At 43.1% G+C, this 18480-nt stretch overlaps 1 protein-coding gene across 1 annotated transcript; it reads right to left on the bottom strand.

The window, feature by feature from the left end:
- Positions 1-553: 553 nt before the first annotated feature.
- rdm1 (RAD52 motif containing 1) lies at positions 554-18474 on the bottom strand. Its single transcript, XM_078424394.1, has 7 exons — positions 18289-18474; positions 17908-18084; positions 13616-13747; positions 8752-8923; positions 5577-5675; positions 3880-3965; positions 554-2635 (listed from the first exon to the last, which is right to left on the bottom strand). The coding sequence occupies exons 1-7, from the start codon at positions 18415-18417 to the stop codon at positions 2498-2500; spliced, it is 933 nt and encodes a 310-aa protein (XP_078280520.1). The 5' UTR covers positions 18418-18474; the 3' UTR covers positions 554-2497.
- Positions 18475-18480: the final 6 nt, after the last annotated feature.

Below are 18480 nucleotides of genomic sequence, written 5' to 3'. Positions count from 1 at the left end.
TCAATGGTGCAGGGACCTCGCCCTGGGGTAATGGTGCAGGGACCTCGCCCTGGGACAACCAATGGTGCAGGGATCTCGCCCTGGGGCAATCAATGGTGCAGGAACCTTGCCCTGGGGCAATGGTGCAGGGACCTCGCCCTGGGGCAATGGTGCAGGGACCTCACCCCATTCCATACCATGATTTTTCAGGACCTTGCCCACTCAGGACAATGGTACCAGCCCTGGCCAGACCAACAAAGCAAGGATCACACCTGCCCACCCACCTAGAGCAGGGACCTCGCCCGCTTGGGTAATTTAGCTGAAAAGCATGCACATTGCAATGTGCATGGTGTCCATTTTAGCTGACACTGTCCGTTTAACCCTTACATTACCGTCACCCTTTTTACGAGATATGTGGACCGTTATTTGCTTCAGTTGGAATTTGGTTCATTACTCAGCCCTCTTCCACCACGTTAATGCCTGTAATCATTGCTGCTGGGTGTTGTTGTATAACTGAATTCTCAATAATATGCCAGGTCCAGTGGTATCATTGAAAACTTTTTATTTAGGCATAGTGGTAATGTGGTATTGGAGCAAAGAATTTTAAGACAGACTAAAAGATCTGCGGACGATAGCTAAAAGACTGAACATATCATAACTAACAGAAGACTGCAGAGTCACAAGTAAAAGACTAAATACTGAACATTAACAGACAAAAGACTCTGAACATACAGCAGAAAACTGAAAACAGGTGTCTTTAACAATATAGGATGATTAGGATGTATTAGGCCAAGAATATTTGTAGCGTCTCTTACAGGTTCAAAATTACACAACCTTGCTGTGTCCCTGATTCCAGGCCAGTGGGCATTACCTCATTATCTTTGTACCATGAAGGAGTTGTTGCCCACGGTTCTGTCTAGGTTCTTATCAGTAGAAACCTTGAGTTCATAAACTGTTCTTTGTTGCTGCACTCATCCCCAGACTTCTTTTCAAGCTGTCAACAGTTTGTAATAAACTCACCGCATCTATTCTACATCCTTCACATAGTCCATCTTAACTCTTCTTCCTTTATTTCCTTCCTTAATTTCTCGTAAGATAAGCTTAGTTTAGCTTTAGTTTAGAGATATAGCACAGAAATCCTTCGGCCCACAGAGCCTGCGCTGACCAGCGATCCCCGCACATTAACGATACCCTACACACACTAGGGCCAATTTTACATTTATACCAAGGCAATTAACCTACAAACCTATACGTCTTTGGAATGTGGGAAGAAATCGAAGATCTCAGAGAAAACCCACACACAGGTCAAGGGTAGAACATACAAACTCTGAACAGGTAAGCCAACCCGGGTCTCTGGCACTGTAAGGCAGTAGCTCTACCGTTACGCCACCGTGACTAATATCCCATATATGTCAAGTGATTCTCACAGATTATCTATACTTCTTCCCAACCCATTTCTTGCAAGGACTCCATTTTATTATCGGAGTAGCTCTGATTGCCATCGTTTTGAAATAACATGGCACTATACAGTATGAAATGATAATACATTGAAATCATATTGAAATGTCACAAATTGATGATTATTTTGTTCCAAAGTCCAATGCATTGTAAATTTCTTTTTTTTTTAAATCCAGGATCACAGGAATTATAATCTAGCAAAATATTACTGGAATTGTTAAAGGTGTCAAAATTTTCAAAGAGAGTACTCAGTACTTCAAATTTTAATTCTGCTACATTTTGGAGTGCGCTACATGAAAAGGCAGTTATTAATACAAATAAAACTAACACATGAGAAATAACATCCACAATTCAAGATATGACAAATTCTTTATTTTAGGACCAAATGGCTGACTCAGAAAAAAACATATTGGCAGCAATATTAAATAAATTCAGATTGATACCTTTTAAACAAATATACAGTGACAACCAAGCATAACTAACCCATAGTGCCGATTTGCTATTGTACTCTGGATCTGCAGCCTGAACTGTCGGGTATATAACCCTGCACCTTAAAAATATGTCAGCTGGAGTCATAGAACAAAGAACTTCGGATGCTGGTTTACAGAAAATGGGACAAAGTGCTGGAGTAACTCAGCAGGTCTGACAGTATCTCTGGAGAACATGCATAGGTGACGTTTTGGGTCGGGTGCCTTCTTCAGACTGATGGATTCAAGAGGAGCTAATTGGCACAGAGGTTATCAGGCACATCCCAGGCTAGCGAGTGCTGGAGTTTGTCCTTACAATGTTCCTTTTAACCTGACATAAATGTTATTTAAATCGCCAGAGCACACAATTTCTTCTCTACACAATCATTACTTGAGAATACATTGCCATGGTGCAATACCAGCATTTTCCTTCAATTATTTGTAACCATTTATTGCCGTGTTTTTTAAAAAAAAGAATACTCTCAACGCAACGATTCCAAAGGAAAGGTAAAATGATTCTTGTATTTAAATGTAACTCACTATTCAGCATTACATTTTTGTCAACTTTTCATAAAACAGAAGCAAGGATGATTCTATATTGGCACTTGTCCAAGGATCTCAGAAGTTCTTCGCGTTCCAATTCCTCCCATAGAATCGGCATTAAAACTGAGATCTGAAAGGATTTCTTCCTCACCCTCATGTTCAAACTGACTCCACGAAATGTTATTTACCTGTGTAGAAAAAAAACAAGTTTTATTCCAAGGTTTCTGCAAAGTACAAAAGCATTGAGAAATTATGTACAAGATTAATTTGTATTTGGTTCCATCAAAGCCTACATGTATTTCCTGAAAACAGCAGTTCTCAGTTCTGCTCTGCTCAGAACTCCTCATATCTGCTCTGACATTCAACATAGCCATGGCTGCCTAGCTCAAAAGCCATTTTCTTCCCCGATCCACTTATTTCTTAATTCCATAATATCTTCATTTTGAATATAGTTTATTCCATAACCTCCAGGCTAGTGAATGTTTCTGGGTAAAGACATTTCCCCTCATTTCATTTCTTATTTTGAGACTGATTGCATAGTTCTAGATGTCCCACAAAAAACATCATTCCCACTTCCACTCCGTCAAACTATAAGTGGTTTGTACATTCCACTCTAGACTTTAGAGATACAGCGTGGAAACAGGCCCTTCAGCCCACCAGCAATCACGGCGTACATAAGCACTATCCTACACATTAGAAATAATTTACTATTTTTACCGAAGCCAATTAACCTGCAAACCTGTACGTCTTTGGAGTGTGGCAGGAAACCAAATCACCCAGAGAAAACCCAGGCGGTCACAGGGAGAACGTACAAACTCCGTACAGACAGCGGACGTAGTCAGAATCGAACCCGGGTCTCTGGTACTGTAAGGCAACAACTCTACTGCTGCACCATTGTGCCCCCCCTATGCTGTTTTTTTAAAGCTTTCAGTTAAGTTAGACATGTGGGAGGAAACTAGAGCACCCAGAGGAAACCCACGCAGTCACAGAGCGAATGTACAAACTCCATACAGACAGCACCCGTAGTAAGGATCAAACCCTGGTTTCTGGCGCTGTAAGGCAGCAACTCTACTGCTGCGTCACTTGCCTCCAATTAGATCATTTTTCTAAACTCTCGAGAACAGAGGTCCAGCCTCTTCAGTTTCTCTTCATATGGCAGACTGACCACTCCAGAAAGCCGACTAGTGGATCTTCACTGCTCTCCTAGTGCAAGGCGATTCGTTTTAAGGCAAGCAGGCTAAAACAGCGCACAATATTTCAGGTGTGGTCTCACCAAGCCCCAAATATAATAGCAAAATTGCATTAGAGGATTAATTATTTTAAAAAGCTTAATGGTTGTAATATTTTAATGAAACTATGCAGTTGGATCAAAGAAATTTACTTTCCTATTGCGACTGAGGTTTCCGCATATTGATATGCCTAGCGATTGTACCTGCAATTGTGTCTGAAGCTCCTCTTCTGTGAAGTGGTTCACTTCATTCTGTTCTGAGCTCCACTGTAGAGAAACCTTCCCATTTCCTGAAAGGGGGAGACAAACAAAATGTTCATTGCCTAATTCCTCACAAATATTTAAATATCAATGATATTATTTATTCAGAAGGTCAGTTATCAAAGGCCTAGATTTTTTCTAAAAATAGGAATTGGATGGAGCTCAGTGCAGATGCAGGAAGAGGGAGCTTCTCACCTCTTTATTGGTCTTGTCAGAGCCCATACATGGCCCTTGTAAATGGCAGACACCACGGGGGTGGAATGTAGTGGAATTCCAGAATGTCAGTCCTTTAGTTTAGTTTCTGTATCATTTGATACAAGTTCTGCGATTAATTGTGTCCCTTTCAAACATGGCACATTAATTTTCTTTGTTTGTACTTGGTGTTTCTGAGGCAACTCAATGCAACCTTACCATTTGTGTTACAGAAGGCACAATAACAAGAATTTGTAAGCCACAGAAAAAACGGTAGTTTAGTTTGGTTTAGCGATAGTGCGGAAACAGGCCCTTCAGCCCACCGAGTCCGCACTGACCAGTGATCCCCGCAAACTAACACTATCCTATATACACTAAGGACAATTTTACCGAAGCCAATTAACCTACAAACCTGTGAGTCTTTGGGACGTGGGAGGAAACTGAAGCTCCCGTGTGGCGGCGCCTAACAGCTGCGGCTCGCTGGCAGTCTGTTCGTCTTTTTTCCTTTTTTTTGTTGTGTGTCGGTGTTGGGATGGGTTTTGTTTTTGTTTTTTGGCTATGTATGTGTGGGGGGGTGGGGGAAACCTTTCCTTTTTAGGTCTCTTCCTCACGGCGCGGGGCGTGGCTCAGCCGCGGGCCTTCCATCGCCCGGTGCGGCTCGGCCGCGGGACTTTACATCGCTGGTGCGGCTCGGCCGCGGGACCTAACATCGCCCGGCGCGGCCGCGGGACGGTTCAGCGCCAGGTGCGGCTCGGCCGCGGGGCCTTCCATCGCCCGGCGCGGCTCGGCCGCGGGACTTTACATCGCTGGTGCGGCTCGGCCGCGGGACTTAGCAGCGCACGGTACGGCCGCGGGGCCTTCCACCGCCCGGCTCGGTCACGGGATGTTTCAGCACCCGGTGCGGCTCGGCCGCGGGGACTTCCATCCCCTTGCGGGGACTGTGCGGGTCGGTCGGGGACGAGCTGTCTGTCCGTGGGCGTGGGGAAGAGAGTGGAAGTTTTGTTGCCTCCATCACAGTGAGGGGGTGTTTGGAGTCACTGTGATGGATGTTTGCGTTGGGGTTATGTGTCTTGTGTTCTTTTTTTGTGTGTGACTGCAATGTAATTTCGTTCGGTACCTCGGTACCGAATGACAAATAAAGCTCTGTATTCTGTATTCTCTGTATTCAAAGCCAACCCGCAGATCATGGGGAGATCGTATAAACTTTATACGGACAACACCCATAGTCAGGATCGAACCCAGGTCTCTGGTGCTGTCAGGTAGAAATTCTACCGCCAACAGTGCTGCTGGTACTTTTATTTTTGGAATTAACATTGAATTTATGCTAGCCTCAATTGTCTAGATTAACTGTTGAAGCAAAGACCTGGGTGAATGGTCTGCTTTCGATTCATATCACTATAGTTAATGTAAACTGTGCTTGTCAAGTCTGGGTTAAATCAGAGCCTTACCTAAGACAACAAGCACCACCTTCTGGAATGCATCTGATAAAGCTTTTTGCATTGCAGACTTCTGAGTTCTTCCAAGTAATAGTGCATAGTTCAGTGGATCTGTAATAGATAAAAGTTTTCATGGATCAGTAGTAGTACGTTGCTGCAAACACACACGATAAAATGAAACAGCTTCAATAAACTTAAAAGTCTCATTGCCCATAAATGACTTCAAGTCTTGATACATTTAAGGAAGACCTATGTCCCACCCTAGTCATTCCTCCTTCTCTCTGTTCCCATGTGGTAAAAGGTATGGAAGCTTAAAAGGACAACTTCTTCCTCTCTTTTCAGGCTTGTGAACAGTCCTTCCATAGGCTGAGGCGCTGTCTGCTTCACCTCCACACCTTTGTGAGCGTTGGACTTTGTCAATGGAACTAATGCTTAGTCTAGTTTTAGTTTAGAGATACAGTGCGGAAATAGGCCCTTCGGCCCACTGAGTCCATACCGACCAGCAATTCCCGTACACCAGCACTATCCTACACTAGGTTCAATATACATTTTTACCAAGCCAATTAACCTCCAAACCTGTACGTCTTTGGACTGTGGGAAGAAACTGAAGATAAAGAAAAAACACTCAGGTCACAGGGAGAACGTGCAAAACTACATACAGACAGCACCTGTAGTCAGGATCGATCCCGGGTCTCTGGCACTATGAGGCAGTAGCTCTACCGCTATGCCACAATGCTGAGAACTATATTCTACACTTTGTTTCTTTCCCTTTGCACTATCTATTGTAGTCGAGTATAACTTGATGGTATTTATGTATGGTTTATCTGATCTGTTTGGATAACATAGAAACATAGAAAATAGGTGCAGGAATAGGCCATTTGGCTCTTCCAGCCAGCACCGCCGTTCATTGTGATCATGGCTGATCATCCAAAATTAGTACCCCGTTCTGGCTTTTTCCCCATATCCCTTTATTCCCCAAAGAGCTAAATCTAGAAAACATCCAGTGAATTGGCCTCCACTGCCTTCTGTGGCAGAGAATTACACAGATTCACAACTCTCTGGGTGAAAAGGTTTTTCTTCATCTCAGTCCTAAATGGCCTATCCCTTATTCTTAAATTGTGACACCTGGTTCTGGACTCCCCCAACATCGGAAACATTTTTCCTGCATCTACCCTGTCCAATCCTCTAAGAATTGTATATGTTACTATAAGATCCCCTCTGATCCTTCTAAATTCCAGCGAAAACAAGTCTAGTCGACACATTCTTTTATTATGCATCAGTCCCGTCATCCCAGGAATTAACCTGGTGAACCTGTGTTGCACTCCCTCAATAGCAATAATGTCCTTCCTCAAATTAGGAGACCAAACTTGCACACAATACTCCAGGAGCGGTCTCACCAGGGCCCTGTACAACTGCAATAGGATCTCCTTGCTCCTAAACTCAAATCCTAACATGCAAAAAATACTTTTCACTGTACGCGACAATAATAAACCCAAATCTAAATAATTTACGAACAAGATCCGATCAACAGCAGTTAAAAGCAGATGCAGAAAATATATATATTTTTAAACTGTTTTCCATGATTCAATGATTGAAGAAAACATATTCAAATGGACCCAGACATTTATTCTTTGAAACTGTACATTGTTTAGGTTGGGAGGCTCTCCGGAACGTCTAATCTGAAAGGCTGACAACACAGTACCTCGCACATGTGGGAGTAATTGATTACGCCATCAGTTACTGTAATTGGGTTTGAACCTATGACAAACCAGCCAGTGAACCAAATGCCTGATTTAGCCCAGTACTGACCTTCAGTCTTGCAGTTGCAATAAATTTGGTAGAATCAAAGCAACCGACCTGTGAAGATAATATGGACGTCTAACGAGTCTGACAGAGGAGCTTTATATTGTGATCAATAGGGGGCACTTTCATTAATCTAATTCCAAACCTGGGAAAACAGTCTTTCCCCATCTACTCTATCAAAAACCCTCAATTTACATTCTACTGTAAAAATAACCCAATTTAACATACGAGAGAACTACGTTCTGTTCTTTATTTCAACTTTATTAAAACAAAGGATTTCCACATCTGGAGTATTGTGTGCAGTTTTGGTGGCCTAATTTGAGGAAGGACGTCCTTGCTATTGAGGCAGAGCAGCGTAGGTTCACAGTTAGTTCCTGGGATGGAGGGACTGTCATATGATGAAAGATTGGAAAGACTGGGCTTGTATTCACTGGAGTTTAGAAGGATGAAAGGGGATCGTATAGAGACGTATAAAATTATAAAAGGACTGGACAAGCTAGATGCAGGAAAAATGTTCCTAATGTTGGGGGAGTCCAGAACCAGGGCCCACAGTCTAAGAATAAAGAGGAGGCCATTTACAACTGAGGTGAGAAGAAACTTTTTCACCCGGAGAGTTGTGAATTTGTGGAATTCTCTGCCACAGAGGGCAGTAGAGGCCAATTCACTGGATGAATTTAAAAGAGTTAGATAGAGCTCTAAGGGCTAGTGGAATCAAAAGATATGGGGAGAAGTTGGGCACAGGTTACTGATTGTAGATGATCAGCCATGATCACAATGAATGGCGGTGCTGGCTCGAAGGGCCAAATGGCTTCTCCTGCATCTATTTTCTATGTTTCTACAACATTAAACTTTAAAGAATTTGGTGTTAATGGTTCACTGGTGGTTACAAAAACAATATCGGTGCCGAGTTATCTCAGGTAGTAGTACACTTGGACATGCTTAGACCATGCTCCCACAAGAGCAATTCAAGGCAGATGCTCCTGCAGAATGCAGATGCATGGCTGCATTGCTGAAGTTGTTGTCCTTTCAGGCACATGTTAAAGATTTAAGGTATGTTGAGGAGCAGAAAGTTCACTAATCAATACTAGAATAGACATGTAACTACAGATGCTGGTTTACAAAACAGGACACAGTGCTAAAGTAACTCAGTGGGTCTGGCAACATCTCCAGGTCTGAAGAAGTGTCTCGACCCAAAACATCACCTTTCCACGTCTTCTAGAGATGCTGCCTGACCAACTGACATTATTCCACTAATGAACACTAAAATGAACACTAAAACAGGTTGATGGTGTTGGTCAAAGGGTTTACTCACATTAAGAGGAATTGATCTGAAATACTGAAATGTTACAAAAATCTTTCTAATTCAAAGCCAGCCGTTTCTTACCTGTGGCATCCTGGGTTTCAAGTACCTCAGAAACCCCGATACCTCTGCAACACATGTCGTAATTTTTGAATTTAATTTCCATAATACAAAGGTATTTTATGTTCTTTCTCTCTGACTGCTCCATTTCTTGAGCATTTTCGTCACATCCATCTGCACCAGAAATCTTCTGTAACTGTAAATGAGAAGAATTACAACGAAGAACTACAACAGGACAGACCCCCACCCTAACAGTTCCTCGTCAACAATAAAAGTGCATCAAACCATTACTATAACTTCACATAGTATCAAATACTGAACCATGGCACTCCACATTTTGGAATATTGTCTGCAATTTCTTTATTGAAACTATTACTAGTTTTGATATAGACACAAAATGCTGGAGTAACTCAGCGGGAGTTCAGTCTCGACACAAAACGTCACCGTTTCCTTCTCTCCAGAGATGCTGCCTGTCCTACTGAGTTACTCCAGCATTTTGTGTCTATCTTCGGTGTAAACCAGCATCTGCAGTTTCTGCACTATTTTTGATATATTTATTGTCCCTGGAGAAGCCCTTGCCCAAATTGATAACTGAGAACACTTTCTTCCATCAATATTCAAAACCTTTGTACTTCATCTATATACTAAAACTCTTGTTTGTCAGCCAAAATGGTACACGATACTGTGACAATTTTAGGCACGTCTTACTCACTGTCGTCCCTTTGGTGCTAATGAAGAAGTTTCATTGAAAACGGTGTTATATTTATCCACAGTTATCCACATTTTAAAGTTTAAATCTATCTCCTAGGGAGGGAGGGGGAGGAAGGAGGATAAGGTGGGTTGAGGGTGATGGAGTGGAGTGGGGGGGAGGGGAAGGGGGAGAAAGAGGGGGAGGAGGGGGAGAGGGAGGAGGGGAGGAGGGAAGGAGGGGGGAAGGGGAGGAGGGAAGGGGAGGAGGGAGGGGGAGGAGGGAGGGGGAGGGAGAGGGGGATGCACCAATGCAGGAGAGGTTTGGGCCCAACGGGTCCACTTGGTCTAGTATTAAACTAATGGTTAATGTGAAAGAACTGGTGATTGCTCTAACAAGGAACAGGAGAGTGAAAATTCCTTTTATAAGACCATGGTATGCAGACATTTACTTCCATCACTGACAGTTGCAGCAGAACAATTAGTTCCTGAGGGGGTACATCCCCATGACTAGTGAGTGAAGGATCAAATATTGATAGAGGATGGAGCAGGGAAGCAATCCGTCTTCACTGGAGCTGAATGTTCTTGTTAAATCAGGAAAATAAAAAAATCATAAGGAAGTTTAAATAGTCGATGCTAAAATCATTACATTTTCACCAATTTCAATGAAACTTCTTCCATTAGCACGGTGAGTAAGGTGGGCCTAAAATTGTTGCGCTATCGTGAACCGGTTTGGCTGTAGTCCGGAACAAACAAACAAACAAACGAGAGTTTTAGTTTATAGATGGCAGATGCTGGAAAATTGAAATGCAAACAGAAATGCTGGAAGCACCCAACAGATTAGAAAGCATCAGTGTAAAAAGAAACAGATAATATTAGGTCAAGAGTGTTTAATTGTTTCTTTTTGTAGTAAATGATAATTAAACTCTTACTTGCAGCAGTCTAACGGGTCTGTAAATACAGTACTCAGATAATATAAGAAACATTTAAAATGTTCAAAAGTAAAAACCCAAGATTGGTTCAAAACAAAAGCCCAAAGTTACTAGTGCAACTAAAACAGTTCATAATTCATAATAGAATTCATAATTAGAGATGGTTCATAATAAAAAATACAAGACAATTCGGTTCATAAATCCATCAGCAGTGGGAAAGTGAGACACCAAGTTAGTTTTAAGTTGCAGAGGGTGGGAGAAAGGTACTTGTACTAACATGGTACTTGTACTGACAAGGTAGGGGCAGGATGCTGCTGCTTTCCATTGATAAAGCCATCTGATAGATTAATGAGGGTGATGAGCAAGGGAGGCAAACACTAAATGGACATGTAAAAGCTGTGAAATGTAAATCTAAGAAATACCCCGTACATTAGACTACACCAGTGTCGAGAAAAGTTCCCAACATTTGCAGAGGGCATCAAAGATATAGATCAAGGTGGAAAGGGGCTCGATCAGGGGGAAAGGATAGAATTAAGTAGAAAGAAATGTGTTCAGTGGTGCAAGAGCACTCTGAAAAAATGGGACTGCCTAGAGACTCCTGCTCGCAGATCTCGTGAAGAGATGGAAGTGGATGTGCTGGGTTGGGACACCAAAGGTGTGGATGGACGAGGTAAGAGCTCGGTAGGAGGAGGTTTGAGACTGCTTGGGAGATAACAGCCTGCTCGGCGTTGTGGTCACAGTCAAGAAGGAGAAACAAGAAAGTGTTCAGATCTAATAGACAATAGGTGCAGGAGTAGGCCATTCAGCCCTTCGAGCCAGCACGCCATTCAATGCGATCATGGCTGATCACTCTCAATCAGTACCCCGTTCCTGCCTTCTCCGCATACCCCCTCACTCCGCTATCCTTAAGAGCTCTATCCAGCTCTCTCTTGAAAGCATCCAACGAACTGGCCTCCACTGCCTTCTGAGGCAGAGAATTCCACACCTTCACCACTCTCTGACTGAAAAAGTTCTTCCTCATCTCCGTTCTAAATGGCCTACCCCTTATTCTTAAACTGTGGCCCCTTGTTCTGGACATGTTTCCTGCCTCTAATGTGTCCAATCCCCTAATTATCTTATATGTTTCAATAAGATCATCCTTCTAAATTCCAGTGTATACAAGCCTAATTGCTCCAGCCTTTCAACATACGACAGTCCCGCCATTCCGGGAATTAACCTAGTGAACCTACGCTGCACGCCCTCAATAGCAAGAATATCCTTCCTCAAATTTGGAGACCAAAACTGCACACAGTAGTCCAGGTGCGGTCTCACCAGGGCCCGGTACAACTGTAGAAGGCTGTACAACTGTAATGTTTGGCTTATGTGAAATAGAGATAAAAGTTCACCTAACCAAAACAGTTTCACATTCCCCGGTGTGGGACGAATAAAGGAATATATTATTATTATTATTTGTCAGGAGGTTAATGAGATTTTGATGCTGTGAATTTCATAAAACCAATGGAATTTGGCAAGTATGAGTTAACTCGAACAGAACATGGTCCTGGTGTAGACTCAAGCTGCAGTGTTCTGAAAGGCTTGCAGTTTGTAAGGAATGGGGATGAAGCAAAACAGCAATCCAGGCATGAAGAAATTCTGGGTTTCAGGAGTTGAACCGCAGCATGAATTTTAGACATGAAATAAAGCATCTCCAGTAACTACTGATCAAAGGATAAGGTAGAAGAGAAATGAAGCTTGAAGCTGATGGAATGCAAAACAAAACATACTACTGCAGTAGTATGTAAGATGGTTTTCATCTTTTATCACTAAAACCAGAAATGAGAACTCATTTCAGTCCTACTGCTGACTGAATAGGGACAAGTGATTTTAGCATAGAGTACATTGAGAAAGCAACCATCCTTCTGAATAATATCAAAATATATAGATCAAGGTGGAAATGATGCCCTCTGCAAATAATATCAAATTCCACCCCCAATCATATGTGACAAGATTAATGTGGTGCAAGCAACAATGAGTGATGTGAATGATAAAAGTGAGGAACGCTAAGGACAAGTGCTTCATGAAGAACTACAAATATGTTTTGCACGTAATAATTTGCCAATTAGCTTCCATATGCCAGCTATCCACTTATTGACCATTTAACAGGCTAGATTTTTCCCATTTGATGGCTGATTCGGCATTCCCGTTTAATGGTCAATGGGGAAACACTCCAGTCGTGCGTGGCCACACCATGCACAAGGGAAGATGATGATGGTCGCTGGAAGACAATAACGTCATAGCTAAAGTATCACTAGAGGAGTTCTTCAGGACAGAGTCGTAGCCCAACCATCCTCAGTTGCCTCATCATCTATCATAAGGACAAAAATGGAGTTGTTCACAGAATGCTCAACTCCATTCACAACTCCTCAGCAAATGTAACAGCCCGTGCCTGCATGTAGCAATACCTAGGCAACATTTGGGCCTCGGCTGATAAATGGCAAGTGATATTTATGCCACGAAAATGCTTGCATTGACCATCTCATTACACCGATAGGGTAACCACTGACCCTCTAACTTCAACAGCATTGCACTGTCAATTTCATCACCGTCAACCTCTGGGAGTCACCATTGACCAGGAAACTCATCTAGATCGACCATGTGAATAAAGTGGCTACAAGAGCAGAACAGGGGTTAGGCAAGCGACTCACCCCCTGATCCCCAAACGATTTTCCATCAGCTACATGTCAGGAATGTCTAAGGAATGGTTTCCATCTAACTGGATGAGTGCAGAGCAATAAGTCAAGCAGTCCGTTGGAATATTATCCCGTCCATGTCTGGTGCAGCCGCTCGCAGCCCGCGCTGTTTTCAGAACGCACAGCAGTTCCTCATCCAGACTACTGTGGCATTCCCACCAAACCAGAGAACTCTACCACCAAGAATGACATGGTCAGCAGGCAAATTCCCTTCCAGATTGCACATCAACCTAATTTGGAAATATAATTGCTGATCCTTCATCAACGGCGACAGTAAATCTTGAAACTCCCTACCAAACAGCATGGTCAGAATAGCTTCACCACAATGACTACACTGGTTCCACAAGGTGCTCAACACCAACTTTTGAAAGGTGGTTAGAAACGGAAAATAATTACTGGTCATGCCTGTGATGCCCAAATTCTGAAAATTAATATACAAAAAAATTCATAGAGTGTAATGATCTGGAGTGCTTCTTTGCTACAAGTTATAGAATAAGTTATATATTATTCTGTATTGCTCAGAATATTCATTGTGCTTACCCCAATTACGTGACTGGACCATCCGTTGAAACCAAGGTAGTAATTAGCCAATTCCTGACATTTGATGCTATTTAAAGATAGTTGGTGCTCTTGAAATTCTTTCATGAATCGCTGCTTTGTGCACATCCGAACCTGTAAAAAAAATTAATTAACTGCATTACCATTACATTAAGCAGTTCCTGGAAGCGAATTTTTATCGTGACAAAACATATTGCACAGTATATTTGAAGAGACTGTTCAAAGAAAAACTCATGACTGAACTGCAATAACTTATTCCAGGTCACTGCAAATGTAAAAATGTCCAATATCAACAACTTTACATTGCCTTCATGAATTTACATACTGGAATGGCAAATAACTTCAAAATTAGGATTAAATTGCACTTTATTCACTGGAACTTTCAATGGTAGAACTATGTTTAAATCTCAACTCTTCATTATCTAGCAAAATGTAGTTGCATGTTTATTGATACGGTATATCAATACAGTATGAAAAAAGGCCCTTCAGAACACCGAGTCCATGCTTCTTCTTCTTTCGTGTCCATCATCCATGTTTCAAATGTTACATCACAGTCATCGTCTATCCTGAAAAGGGCACAAGCTTCCGGCGACAATCAATGGGAGCCATCATTTGTACAATAGATGATTAGCAGAATTAGCTCAGGACACTTCCAGTTTCAAGCCCCACGAAATGGACGCTCGAGTCCATGCTGACCATCAATCAACCATTCATATTAATTCTAATATGTCTAATAAAGAATCAAATAAAATGTCTAATAATAATGTCTAATAAAGAGTCTGAAGAAGGGTCTTGACCCGAAACGTCACCCATCCCTTCTCTCCCGAGATGCTGCCTGACCCGCTGAGTTACGCCAGCATTTTGTGTCTACATTCATATTAGTTCTATGTCATCCCACTTTCTTGTAACACAATTGATAAAAATCCCCCGTAGTTGGCTGTCCAGAAGATTAAGATGCAGAAGATTCACAGTGAATTGATCGTATGAATTCAGAATTGGCTTACTAATAGAAGACAGAAGTTTGTGGACGGGTGTTACTCAAACTGGATATCTACAACCAGTGGAGTTCCACAGGGATCCATGTTTACATATAAATGGGTTGGTTTGTACGTTAACAGACAACATCTAGATTGCTGGATTAGTGAACTGTGAGAAAGGCTATCAAAGAATACAGTGGGATAGAGATCAGCTACAAAAATGGGCAGAAAAATGGTAGATGAGGTCTAATCCAAGCTGGCATTGATTTTTGGGAAGTCAAATGTGAGGGGAATATATGCAGCTAGTGGCAAGACCCTTACCAGTATTAATGTACAGAAGGATCTTGGAGTTCAGGTCCATAGTTTGCTGAAAGTGGCAACACAAGTAGATAGAGTGGTAAGGAAGGTGTATGGTGTGCAAGCCTTCATTGGTCTGGACATTGAGTATTAGAGTCAGGAAGTCATTTTGCAACTTTATAAGATTTTGGTGGGATTATTCTATAGGCCCCCAATAGCAAGCGAGAGATAGAGGAACAGATATGTAGATGGATTACCAAATTATGCCAGGCAACGTGGTTGACTTAGTGAGTGATTATAACTTCCCCAATATTGACTGCCACTTGCTCATTGCCAAAAGCTTAGATGGGGTAGAATTTATGAGGTAGAGGGTTTCCAAGAGGGTTTCTTGAAACAACATGTCCAACCCGAAAAGGGAACATATTGGACGTTGTTCCTTGCATTGGGAATGAGTCTGGCCAGGTGACTAGTGTTATAGAGGAAGAGCGCTTTCAGGATCACAAGTTTTAAGATTGTTTTGAACAGGGAGAAGGCTGGCCTTGCAAGAACATACTAAATTGGAACAAGGCAAACTCCAGGGAGGGTACACTTGAAGCAATTGTTATTGAGTAAGTCTACTTCTGACATGTGGGAGTTGTTTAAAGGCCAGTTGATTGAAGTTCAGAACTGGCATGTTCCAGTGAGGAGGGGATAAGGATAGCAAAGGAAGGGTACCATGGATATCCAAAGAGGTTATAAATTTAGTCAAATTGAAAAAGGAAGCACGTGCAAGATTTGAGCGGATGAAATCAAAGGTTCAAAGGGTATTTTATTGTCATGTGTACCAATTAAGGTTCAGTGAAACTCGATTTACCAGATCTGTGGAATATAATGGAGGAAAGAAATCAAGTGGGTGATTAGAAGGGACAAAGAGGTGACAAAATGGCTTAGGCAAGTTGAATGGAAGAAAACCCCAAAGCTTCTTAAACCTACATTAAAATTAAAAGGGTAACCAGGGAGAAGATAGGACCACTTAAGGATAAGGGAGGGAATTTGTGCTTGAAGTCTTGGGTTGTAGGGGAGGTACTAAACAAGTACTTTGCATCTGTTTTCACCTTGGAGAAAGACGAGGAGGACATTGAGATCAATGTGGAGAATACTAATGTGCAAGGGCAGTTTGAGATTGAGGAGGGGGTGGTTTTGGGGCTCTTGAAGAGCATTAAGGTGGATAAATCCTTCATCTTCTCTTGTCACATGTAAGCTCCAGGAGGACTGGAGAGCAGCTAATGTTGTTCCTTTATTTAAGGGGGAGAGAATCCAGGGAATTATAGGCCGCTGAGCCTCACATCAGCAGTAGGGAAGCTTTTGGAGTATCGATTAGGGGCAGCCAGCATGGCTTTGTATAGAGCAGGTTGTGTCTTACTAACAATCAAGTTTTTTGGGGAGGTGAGGAAAGTGATTGATGAGTTTAGGGGTATGTATGTTGTTACGTGAATTTTTGTAATACATTTGATAAAGTCATATCAAGAAGATCAAGATGTATGGGATTAACATTGACGGTCATTTGGAGTCAGGATATGTGTGTGTATATACATATATAAATATATTAGTGTATATATACATATACATATATAAATATATAAATATAAATGTTGGGCATAAACATAGACAGGTTGGTTTGTAAATTTGCAAATAACACCAAGTTTTCTTTTGCACTGAGGATGGTGGTTGCCTGAATAACTGCCAGGAGTGGTGGTTTAATTTGGGTTAAGAGGCTTTTAGATAGGCACAGAATAAAATGTGGTGATTTATGTGCAAGGAGAATAATATAAGAAAATAACTGCAGATGCTGGTACAAATCGAAGGTATTTATTCACAAAATGCTGGAGTAACTCAGCAGGTCAGGCAGCATCTCGGGAGAGGAGGAATGGGTGACGTTTCGGGTCGAGACCCTTCTTCAGACTGATGTCAGGGGGGGCGGGACAAATGAAGGATATAGGTGGAGACAGGAAGATACAGGGAGATCTGGGAAGGAGGAGGGGAAGAGAGGGACAGAGTAACTATCTAAAGTTGGAGAAGTCGATGTTCATACCACTGGGCTGCAAGCTACCCAGGCGAAATATGAGGTGCTGTTCCTCCAATTTCCAGTGGGCCTCGTTATGGCACTGGAGGAGGCCCATGACAGAAAGGTCAGACTGGGAATGGGAGGGGGAGTTGAAGTGCTCGGCCATCGGGAGATCAGTTTGGTCAATGCGGATCGAGCGCAGGTGTAGAGCGAAGCGATCGCCGAGCCTGCGCTTGGTTTCGCCGATGTAAATAAGTTGACATCTAGTGCAACGGGTGCAATAGATGAGGTTGGAGGAGGTGCGGATGAACCTTTGCCTCACCTGGAAAGACTGTTTGGGTCCTTGGATGGAGTTGAGGGGGGAGGTAAAGGGACAGGTGTTGCATCTCGTGCGGTTGCAGGGGAAAGTGCCCGGGGATGGAGTGGTTTGGGTTGGAAGGGACGAGTGGACCAGGGAGTTACGGAGGGAACGGTCTCTGCGGAACGCAGAGAGGGGAGGGGATGGGAAGATATGGCCAGTGGTGGGGTCCCGTTGTAGGTGACGGAAATGTTGGCGGATGATTTGTTGGTGGATGATGTGCAAGGAGATATTAGTTTCATCTGAAGAAGAGTCCCAACTCGAAACGTCACCCATCCTTTTTCTCCAGAGACACTGCCTGACCGCTTTCTCCAGTACTTTGTGTTTATCTTTGAGATAAATTTGTCTTGACATCTAGGCTAAATGATGCAAGGGTTCTAGGCTCGATGGAAACCTCTACCAGGTTTACAAAGGTTAATGATGCCAGGATGCACGTTTGAACTTCTATAGTGATGGGGTAACCACCTGAGAAAGTGTTCCAGCCCTTGTTTCTCGGTGTGATCATATCTTTCACTCACATTACACGGGCAAATGCAGGGACAAGGCATTCAACGTGTGCAAGGCCACGAGCCAGACAAAGTTTCAAATTGCTGCTGACCTTCAAAGGAGTCTCTTGAAACAAACACTGCTCGTTCGTAGCCGTCTGTGCCCGACTGGCGCTCAGAGCTGAATAATATTTGACCACGGCGTAATACCCCGGGTGCTCAACCGCATTCCTGCTCACTCGCGAAAAGTACACAAGCCCGTGTTCGGAAAACGTGTTGAAAATGCAATTCTGCGGAGAGAGAGAATAGGAGCGGTGACACTGTGGCCCTCTCCTCATTTCACCCCCTCCCCCCTCCATCCTCCCTCCCTCCCCCCTCCATCCTCCCTCCCTCCCCCCTCCATCCTCCCTCCCCCCTCCATCCTCCCTCCCCCCATCCCCACCCCCCACTCCACCTCCACCCCCTCCTCCACCCTCCACCCCCGCCCCACTCACATAAACTGCGCCCTCCGAGAGCTTGGGGTGAATGTTACACACAAACAGGGTCTTGCTGTTTCCGTTCGGAACTTTAAACTGCACCACCTCTGCCTGCACCGGGCTGCCAGTGGCCGCGGCCACAGACATTGCCCCTCTCTCTCTCCCCTCTCCTCCTCTCTCCCCCTCTCTCTCTCTCCCCCTCTCTCTCTC

The sequence above is a fragment of the Rhinoraja longicauda genome, chromosome 29 (assembly GCF_053455715.1).
Source record: "Rhinoraja longicauda isolate Sanriku21f chromosome 29, sRhiLon1.1, whole genome shotgun sequence".
In the NCBI taxonomy this organism is placed as follows: domain Eukaryota; kingdom Metazoa; phylum Chordata; class Chondrichthyes; order Rajiformes; family Arhynchobatidae; genus Rhinoraja; species Rhinoraja longicauda.
Note: the sequence above shows the minus strand (reverse complement) of the source record. Positions and strands in the feature narration are given on the sequence as shown.